This window comes from Peromyscus eremicus, chromosome 1 (assembly GCF_949786415.1).
Source record: "Peromyscus eremicus chromosome 1, PerEre_H2_v1, whole genome shotgun sequence".
In the NCBI taxonomy this organism is placed as follows: Eukaryota; Metazoa; Chordata; class Mammalia; order Rodentia; family Cricetidae; genus Peromyscus; species Peromyscus eremicus.
The window spans coordinates 49,309,760-49,320,696 of record NC_081416.1 but is presented as its reverse complement, the minus strand read 5'-3'; the positions used below and the strand labels follow the sequence as shown (position 1 = coordinate 49,320,696).

Genomic DNA, 10,937 nt, shown 5'->3' with positions numbered 1-10,937 from the left:
CCACTCAGTCTTACTGGCGTTGTGAAGGTTCCTTTCTTCTCTTCCAGGCCACTATGCAGCTTCCAACAAAGGTCACTTATTCAGAAACCTGGACTGGTGAGGTGATTCTGCTGAAAGAGTATAATGGCGACCAACAGCCCAGCGCCAGAGGCACCGGGCGGGTTCACGGGTGAATTCTTCCCACCCTGGATCTAGAGACCTGGGGCAGAGCTGTGCTTGTCCTGTGGAGCCTTCCAGGCCTAGAAACACCAAATGGTTCATGGGTGAATTCTTCACACAGTCTAAGGACCTGGAATGGAGCTGTGCTTGTCTTCTGGAGTCCGCCAGGTCTAGTGAGGCCAAGCGATTCAAGTAGTAGTTTTCAAATGACTTTCCCAAAGGTCCTTAGTGTTAGGTATCCCCTCACACACCCTCCTCTGCCCTGCCCTCCTCTTTTCGTTTAACCCTTAATGTTCCGTTGTTCCTCCCCCTTTCTTAGTACCTGCATGCTACCCTCCTCATTTCAAATCTCCTCCATGACTCTTACTAGTTTCCTGAATTCTATGGACAATCCAGTTTAAACATTTGAAACTAACACTCATATATGAGAAAGAACACATGAAGCTTGTCAGAATGATTATTTACAGCTCCATCCATTTACCTGCAAATATCATAATTTCATTTTTCTTTCCAGCTAAATAAAATACCATTGTGTACATGTGACACATTTTTATTATTCATCAGTTGATGGACATCTTGGCTGTTTCCATTTCCTGGCTATTGGGAACAGATAGCAACGAACGTGGATGGGCAAGTACCTCAAAGCATATAGAGTCCTTTGGGTATATGCTCAGCAGTGGCATAGCTGCTATTTTGAGCTTTTTGAGCAACCTCAACACTGGTCTCCATGGTGGTTGCACCAATTTTAACTCTCACCAGCAGTAAATAAGTGTTTCCCTTTTTCTCATCTCCACAGGCATTTATCATAAGTGTTCGTGTTTTTTATCTCAACCGTTCTGACTGTGATAAGATTAAAACCTCAGAGTAGTTTTAATTTTGCATTTTCCTGATGGTGAGGAATGCTGAACATTTTAGAAAATATTGTTATCTATTTGTATTTCTTCTTTTGGCAGTTCTGTTCAGTTCCATGTCCCAATTTTTATTTTTTCTTGGTGTTTAGCTTTTTGAGTTCTTTGTGTGTTATAGTTACCAACCCTCTGTCAGATGTACACAAACTGGTAAAGATTTTTCCCACTTGTAGGATAGCTCTTCACTCACATGATGGTGACTTTTGCTGTACAAAAGCTTTTTTAGTACCACGAGGTCACATTTACTAATTGTTGGTCTTAATGGCTGTGCTATCAGGTCCTGTTCAGAATGTCTTCTTCTGTTCTTGTAATCTGAATCATGTTTCCTATTCTCTCCTCTGTCAGATTCAGAGTATCAGGTCTTATGTTGAGGTCTTCAGCCCATTTGGAGTTGAGTTTAGTGCAGGATCAACAATAAAGACCTTGTTTCATTCTTCTGTAGCTGTCCAGTCTGACCAACACCATTTGTTAAATATGCCGTCTTTTCTCCAGTGTGTACTTTATTTGTCCAGTGTCTCTTTGTAGAAAATGAGGTAGCTTTAGGAACATGGGCTTATATGGGGGTTTTCAATTCTACTCCACTGAGAAATATGTCTGTTTTGTGTCATTTTTATTACTATACCTGTTCTTATTACTATGGCTCTGTCATATAACTTGAAATCAGTTATAATGATTTCTTCTGTCTTTCAAGCCTACGTATCTTTTACACACATTGCAAATGATTACATCTGAATCTGTCTTATTGTGAATCTATTGCAAATTGCAGCAGCTGTGGCTGCTGGCTCCACCCACCTCAGCTTCCCAACATGGCTACGTTTACCGCCAGCTTTGGGAGCTATCGTGGGTCTATGCTTTTAGCCAAGCAGCGTGTAGCCCAGAAACCTCTTTTTTTGTTTTGTACTAGCAAAGGCTAAATCTACCATACAGCTTAATGTGCCACTTGCAGAGGCCTCATTCCTGCCATACGGCAGGTCGAGCACACACTCTAGGAACCCACAAGTAGCTCAAACCGTCAGCTGCCACTCATTTGAGAGAGACAATTAGGAAGCTGTTTTTAGCTCCGTTTTAGAATCTTTTTTTCTCAGTATTTAGGTGGAAACTCTTGCCACCACGTTGGACGCCATTTGTAGCTAGAGTTTTCCTGCCTGGCCCACAGTCAGGACAAATCTCTCTCACCTGCCAGTTCCACAGCCGCTTAGACCTGACCAAGTAAACACAGAGACTTATATTGATTACAAACTTTATGGTCGTGGCAGGCTTCTTGCTAACTGTTCTTACAGCTTAAATTAATCCATTTCCATTAATCTATACCTTGCCACATGGCTCATGGCTTACCGGCATCTTCACATGCTGTTTGTCATCGTGGCGGCTGGCAGTGTCTCTCTGACTCAGCCTTCCACTTCCCAGCTTTATTCTCCTCCTTGTCCCACCTATACTTCCTGCCTAGCCAATGGCCAATCAGTGTTTTATTTATTGACTAATCAGCAACACATTTGCCATACAGACCATCCCACAGCAGGAGAGGGCATCAGATCCCACTATAGACGGTTGTGAGATGCCATGTGGTTGCTGGGATTTGAACTCAGGACATCTGGAAGAGCATCAGGTGGTCTTAACTACTGAGCCATCTCTCCAGTCCTCAAATTCAGTCTTTTTTAAATAGATTTTTTTCATGCAATATATTCTGATCATGATTTTCCTTCCCCTAATTCCTCAGTGATCCTCCCCACCCTCCTACTCATCCAAATCCATGCCTTCTTTCTTTTATTCTTTTTTTTTGTTTAAAAAACAATGAATAAGTGGGACCTCATGAAACTGAAAAGCTTCTGTAAGGCTAAGGACACTGTCATTTGGATAGAACAATAGCCTAAAGAATGGGAAAAGATTTTTTTTTTTTTTTACCAACTTCACATTTGATAAAGTGTGGAGGGTCCCTGCTGGCTTTACAGCAGGGAGGGAAAGGATTCATGAAGAGACGAGCATGAAATTTGGCTCAGCCTGATTTTGGTACTGGTTCTGGGCCAAGGCTTCTAGAGTCTGATTCCAGATCATTTACTTTAGCAATATTTAAGAGCTGTACAACTTTGGAAAAAATTTTTCTGAGAACAATTAACTTAGTCCAGAGTGCACAACAAATTTAAGACACGCTTACATTGAGATTCTTTACAAAGTACATCGGGTTTCTTTCCCAAAGATGGCTACTGTTGACTCTGAGACAGTGGCCACAATTTAGGATCTCGAGAGATTGACTGAGGTGAATATAATACCTGTGTGTGTCAGGATTGGCCTGGCCCTAACATAACATAGAAGTCACTTAGGCTGTTGTAAAGTACAAGAGACATCAGTTATATGGATGGGCTTTTTTTTAAGCCTAAAAACTATATTCGGTATTTGAGGGGAAAGGGTCTGGGATAAGTAAAGCATAAATTCTGAGAGATATGAACAAAGCCTGGCTCATCAGACAGAAAAGGATCACCAAGTTGGAAACTATATCCATTCCCAGAATTCTAGGAGGAACAGCCAAGCACTTCATTCCATTGAAGAAATAGCTTTTACTGGCTTCTCCAGTGTGTATCTGTGTGCACAAAGACTTGCCCCCCTCTACAACAGAGGACTAATATCCAAAATATATAAAAACTCAAAAAACTAGATACAAACCCCCAAATAATTCAATTAAAATAGGGTACAAAACTAAACAAAGAAGTCTCAACAGAGCAATCTCAAATGGCTGAGAAACACTTAAATGTCCAACACCCTTAGCTATCAGGGAAATGCAAATCAAAACTACTTAGAGATTCTACCTTACACCCGTCAGAATGGCTAAGATCAATAACACAAGTGACAGCTTATACTGGCAAGGATGTGGAATAAAGGGAACACTCATCCATTGCTAATGGGAGTGCAAACTTGTACAGCCACTGTGGAAATCAATATGGTAGCTCCTCAGAAAATTACAGATCAGTGTCTTATTCAGCCATAGTCAGAGAAAAGTTTCCTTCCACAGCAGATGGGAGGGAAACACTGAGACCCACAGCCAGACCTTACTCAGGGAGAGGTCCTCAGGTGCTTAAGTCTGTGCTTTATTTTGTTATTGTTTGAGAATTTAATAATGTATGTAATGCATTTTGATCAGGTTCACCCTTCATTCCTTTCCCCTCCAAGTTTTCCGTTATCCCTTCCACCGCTATTCCTGCCACATTTTACTTATTCCACTTGGAATCCATTGAGTCCACTTTGGGTTGGCTGTATGTGCATGAGTGTAGAACAATCTACTGGTGCGTGGTAGCCCCTCAGGGGCCACATCCTGGAGGAATCAAGCAACTCTCCCTTTCTAGGGAGATGCAGCAGTCAGTGGCTCCTCATCTAGGGGTGGGAATTCATTACTATCTCCCTGTGCATGATGGGATTTTTGTCTGGCTTGATCTGGTGGAGGTTTGTGCAGATGGTCACAGCTGCCCATGAGCTCCTGTGTGCAATTGCTGAAGACACTATTTTGCTGTAATCATCCATTGCCCGTGGGTTTTCATGAAGTGTTTATTTTGAAGGATTGGACTTACGCAAATGTTCAATTTCTAAATCACATTTCTAAATACATGGCATTAATAAATAGAAGATCTGATGTATACTATGAAATTTAAAGTTTTTATAATCTTTAACTTAATTCTCTTTGGAGCTCCTTTATGGTTTAGGTATTACTGTTATTGCCATTTAATATATGGAAATACTGTGGTTTGGGAAATTGTATACAAGGACACAAACCAGTAAGAGGCAAAGCCAGAATTCAATACGTCAAATTTGTATGTGTGTGTGTGTGTGTGTGTGTGTGTGTGTGTGTGTGTGTGTGTGTGACAGAGGGCTAACTTTGGGACTCAGTTCTCTTTTCCAACCATGTGTGCCCCAAAGCTCAGGTCATAAGCTTGATGCAAACACTCTCACTGAATGAACATCTTTCCAGTCCTCAAAGCAAATTTTACTGTATTATATCAACAGCCAAGGTTGTGATAGGGATAGGACATTCTCTCCTGAGTTTCAGTTTCTTGTGATAAATCGGTAGATAACTTATTGCCTTGAATTCTTCATGTATACATTGGAAACGCTGCAAGAATGTTAGAGCTGCTGTGTTGATTGATTCACAACAGATATTTGAGAATGCGTGTGCATATCTATACAAAATAGAGTGCTTTCTATATTGTATGCATGTATATATTTATCACTATCAAGTTATGTTATCAGCTAGTTGTGCTAACTTGGAGTATCCCTTAACATCTCTGAACTCAAGTTTGACTCCTAGAAATTAAGATTTGGGCACTAGAAGACCCCTATGTCCTTTGCAGACAAAATACCTCCAAGGTCAGTAAAGTTACAGTCTGGTGTCATTATAGAATCACAGGGGAAGTTAAGAATTAATTAATTCACATGGCAAACTGGGCCTGTAATTATTAGAAAAATCTCCATGACAACCATAATGCCAGAGAGCAAGAGACTGTAGTTTTTCTATAATTGGCTTTTCCCTTTCACTTTGGCTCTCAATAGCACATTTAAGAGGATTCCCCAGTGTTTCTCTCTCACTGTCTCACCAGTAGACAGCCAGGTTAATGGCCAAAAACATTGGTTAGCAATATACTAGTGGCCCTCCTGGAAAATTATTTGGAATATTGGCAGTTTCAACATGTAGCAAGAATTGTGTCTTCCTCTAGTCTGTGTGAAGATCCGAAGGTAAGCCTTGTAGTTAGAATCAGCTATCTCGATGTCTGTCATTTTTACAGGAGGACTCACCATCCAATAAAATTTGTGGGGATAAGTCTTTCCCACACTTCCCCTAGCCACTCTCCTAACACCCACACCCTGTATATTTTTCCTCAGTTTCCCTTTGTACTTATCCAAGTTATATACTCTTCATTAGAAAAGAATATATGCTGGGTTAAAATATCAGGTATGTGTCTGAGGTGAGAGGTGGTTGTTGAATTCTTAAGTATATTCCTTAAATTTTGTTACTTTCCATTTTCTACTTATAACAATGGACATAATGAGGACAGCTCAGACCAAATCAGATTATCTATAAAGCCTCACTGATTTTAAAAGCAAGAAGTTGAGATCTGGATTTAAACAGAATTGACTGAGTTTCAGATTTCCTAAGAGCAGAGCATGCTTGTCCACATATCTCAACTTCTACCTTCCCTGGAACTCTTTTTACTGCATTTTTGCTTACTAGGATTATATCTTGGAAATAATAAGAATTATATTCTATTCAGATGCACAGCTTTGGCTCATGACTTCTTGTTGTAAGAGACAAACCAAGTCTTATGATATGACGGAATACTCATGCACAATTCCCTGAGACAGTTCACAATCTTCAAAAAGCTCTCCTGTGTCACCTGGTGGTCCCCCAGACACTAGCTTTAGCGGTGCAGGTATCAGAGACACCCACTCCAGACACAGGCAGTGTTGGTCTAACTGTCCATTTACGTTTCTTTTACTCGCATTTTCTCACTCAGCAACATGTATTTAACTTATTATTCCCAGCACCTTTTCGTTAAACTGACTATGTTCTTAGATCAGAATGGATAAGCTGTGTCTATTCAGTTGAATCTTTTCTCCTTTAAACTGTCTTGGGAGATGCTGAACACATACAGAACACTAATAAAAGGAGTGAGTATGTTCATTCTTCCCTCTGTCACAGCATTTACATGAATTAGTCTAGAAAAATGTTAATAGTAAAGTAATGGTCCATAGTTTTTCAGTATTTACTAGGAATAGTGGGTTAGATAGAATATACCTAAATGTACCTGCCTATATTACCAGAATGCAATGAGATAGAGACAAACATTTAAATCATTTTTTTTTATTGAATTGACCAATTAGGTTGATGTTTAAGAATGTTACCCATGAAAGTTTATAATTTCAAAATTTTTTCATTAAAGTTAACTCAACTTGGCTGAACTGAGAAACAACATTGTTTATTTTAAGAATAAACAGAAAGGTGGTGAAGCTCATAAAACCATAATGGAAAGTAAGTAAGAGTAATATTTGAGTTTCAAATGCAGAGTTGAGTAGGACCAGCTGAAATACATTCAACCTATACTTGTGAGTGGATGCAAATGGGAGTGAACACAACACTTAACACTAAGGAGAGAATCTCCTCCAATCCTTCATTGACCACACTGTCTTCTAGACAGCACTTGGTGGAGAAAAGAAATGCAGCAATAAGAACCTGCAATCTGACTGAGTGGGAGTTCCAAAAATAATAGGAGACAGAAGCAGATATTCTAGTAACTATTTCTCAATATCGTTATTGAAACCTGGCTCAGACAATTTTTGTAGGCACTAACGTTGTCCAAAGGTCTTTGATATATCATCTTTGTTCTGCCATTAATTGCGTTTTACAGAGGGAGGTGATGTCAGGAAGAACAATTGCTAACATTAACGGAGCTCTGCGTGTAAGCCCTTATATCATTCATTCTCTTGAGCAGTACTAGAGGACAGCGAGTTTCATCATCTCTATTTATACACAAGGCTACTGAGGTAGTGAAGTGTTAACATGATAAAGGGATACGCAGCCTGTAAATGAATGTCAGCTTCTCTCTCTCTCCGTGTTATTATGGATATAAATTTTAAATTGTTATTAATATATAGCAGATATACAAAATTGGGGAAACACAGTTGAGTAGGAAAAAGATAATAAAAATCACAGCACTCTTACTTTTTGTTTGGCTTTTAATTGGTTTTAATGTGTTTCTTTGGAAATGGTTCACGCAGTGTGTATGTTTTTATGTGTATTTGTGCGTGTGTGCATTTGTGTGCCTCTATGTTTATCTATGAATGTGAGCATGATATAGAAAAAGAGAGTCAAAGACAGAGAGACATAGAACACATACATGAGAGTAATTATACAAGATAAACTTGTACCAAGTAAGGAGAGCATTCCTTGAACTCATCAGTGCTGTGGTGACCATTGCTTGTTGATTTAGAAGATATCTTTCATAGAAAAGATGTTGTATACTGTGTTCATATATTTTGTGACTATTAACATATATTTCAATTGAGTTTTTATTCTTTTTCTCTTAACCAGGTTTTCCACTTATTTTTGTGTTTTTTACTTTATATCTGGTGGTTACATTTAATCCCAAGAGTTTATCAACATATAATGGATCCTCTAATAATTTTTCTACAGTGAATCAGATCTCAGAGCCCATGAAGGCATGCTCACTCCACAGTAATTTAAATTACTAGCTTCCTTATTTGAAAATTCATATCAATCCATTTGTTTCTAAAATGTCTGTTCTTTTGGTACTTGTTTGTTATTGTGATAATAATGAGCCATGATGTTAACAGTCCAGTTGCATTTGTCTTAAGTGGTGATGGTTTCTCATGCTCATCTTTCTGAAATCTTTCATAGGTGTTATCACAGGCTGGCTCTTTCACTGAATATAGGTAATAAGTACTATTTATTATGAAATAGAGACCTCTAACTTTTTAATTGTCATTACAAAAATATTTCCAGAGATTTTTCAGAAAGAAAATATCTGCTTTGAGTCTTTTCTGTTTCAAGGGCCTTCAGTTTATGTCTGTCCCTGGACCCTGTGTACTCAAAGTCATGCAAATGCCAAAGAATAAGATTTTTCAGTTGATTTTGATGTTTCTGGATGGTTTGATCTGCATGGATGCTGGTTCTGAATCTACAACTGCCTGGAGTCATTGTGTCTCACTATCTTCAGGGCTAAAGACATCTCAGGGACTTGTAGACCAGGCATCAGTCTCCTAAGGTGTAACTCTCAGTCATGATTGTTGACAATAAGTGATACTAGCAATCAGAATCTAAAGGACAGTGGTTGTGCACCTGAGTGCAGGCTGACTCTGTGCATGAATGGGTGGCTCTAGTGTCTCAACAACTTTCTAGCCAAGGCCTTCTGCTGTCGTCTCTCTACAGTGAGTGCTCAAGGCCATTGGATTGAAGCTGCTGGGGTAGTTTAATACAGAACAACAGGCATCAGAACTGAACTGCCAAATCCCTAAAATCCTCCAGACTGTCCTTTTTACTAGAAGAAACACAATTACGAATGAAGCAGTGTTGGGATCAGGAGTGGGCACTACCCATATCCTTATGAAGTCCCTCATGTGACACTTCCACAAGAGGATGAATTTTAAGCTTTTCTGAGAATGTAAGTGTCTGTGCTACCAAAATCTGTCAGAATTTCAAATCGTGACACTATGATTCAGGCCAATTTGGAAATGTATAAAACAAGTTTTTGGAAATTATTATAAATAGGACAGATAAGTTTTAACAGTAAAAGAAGTTTAAACTGATGTCAGGAAATGAAATCTTAAAATATATTTTGGAGTTCTTCATATGACCATTTCATAGGAAGACTGATTTCATAACTTCACTAGGGACATATGTTATTGCTCCACAAAAATGTGTCAGAATTACAAATCATGACAGTATGATCCAAGTCTGTGTATGTATGTGAGTGTGTGTGTGTGTGTGTGTGTGTGTGTACTCACATGTGTGTGTATACACTGGTTTATGAATATACTTGTGTATATGTTTACATGTTCATGTGTGTGTGATCATATCATTTCTTAGGCATTGTATTAAGAAGTTGTTACTCAAGTTTAAGCTGTCTCTCATTGAGACAATGCTGAAATGCCACTTGAGTCAGCAAGCATTGTCCTATTTCCTTTCTTATTTTAGGAACAGGAGCACAGAAGTAATGACTGGGGGAGGAAATATTACCAAGATCACCCAGTTCATCCTCCTGGGATTCTCAGATTTCCCCCAAGTCATAGCACTGCTCTTTGTTATATTCCTCATCCTTTACATTACAACACTGACCTGGAACCTGTTCCTTCTTGTTTTAATAAGGATTGATTCTCACCTCCACACTCCCATGTATTTCTTCCTCAGTAATCTGTCTTTTATAGACCTCTGCTATATCACCTCAACAGTCCCCAAGATGCTTTCCAACTTCTTCCAGGAAAGACAGACTATCAGCTATGTAGGCTGCATAGTTCAATACTTCATCTTTTCCACTATGGCGCTGTGTGAATGCTGCCTCATGACAGCCATGGCCTATGACAGGTATGCTGCCATTTGTAACCCACTTCTCTATTCATCAATCATGTCACCCACCCTCTGTGCTCGCATGGTGCTGGCAAGTTATACAGCAGGACTCATAGGTTCTTCATCTCAGATATGTGCCTTGCTGCAGCTCCACTTCTGTGGACCTAATGTCATCAGACATTTCTTCTGTGACATATCACAGCTGTTAAATCTATCCTGCAGTGATGCTTTCTTTGCAAAGGTCCTGCTTGCTATATTAACAGTATTGTTTGGGCTTACAAATGCCTTAGTCATCATGATATCCTATGGCTATATAGTCTTGTCAATCATGAAGATCACTTCAGCTAAAGGCAGGTCTAAGGCATTTAACACCTGTGCTTCTCACCTGACAGCTGTTTCCCTCTTCTATATTTCTGGTATCATTGTCTATTTGAGTTCCAGCTCTGGTGGCTCCTCCAGCTTTGACAGGTTTACATCTGTCTTCTACACTGTGGTGATTCCCATGTTGAATCCTTTGATATATAGTCTGAGGAACAAGGAAATTAAAGATGCCAGGAAGAGGTTGCAGAAGAAGACAATCTGCAGCCAAGGTCATAGATAAGAAGATTTCAACACAATGTCATGTCAGAGTTACTGTTATCGGCAATCATGTGCACATTACTGCAACACTACAAAGTCCATGGCACTTTGGATAAAGACGACTTTGATACAGACTACATGCCAATATAAACCAACAATTGATTTGATGCCATGGAAATGCATTATATTTAGGACCAGTAGGGTCATAATTTCCAGGTTACAAAGTGGCC

The 10,937-nt window shown here is 39.3% G+C and overlaps 1 protein-coding gene across 1 annotated transcript; it reads left to right on the top strand.

Moving 5' to 3' along the window:
• The first annotated feature begins 9,778 nt into the window (after window positions 1–9,778).
• On the top strand, window positions 9,779–10,729 carry LOC131922648 (olfactory receptor 5AN1-like). Its single transcript, XM_059277787.1, has one exon. The coding sequence runs from the start codon at window positions 9,779–9,781 to the stop codon at window positions 10,727–10,729; it is 951 nt and encodes a 316-aa protein (XP_059133770.1).
• Window positions 10,730–10,937: the final 208 nt, after the last annotated feature.

Bases quoted from the DNA above. Each gene is read 5' to 3' on its own strand.
- LOC131922648 (XM_059277787.1), top strand. From the start codon at position 9,779: ATGACTGGGGGAGGAAATATTACCAAGATCACCCAGTTCATCCTCCTG.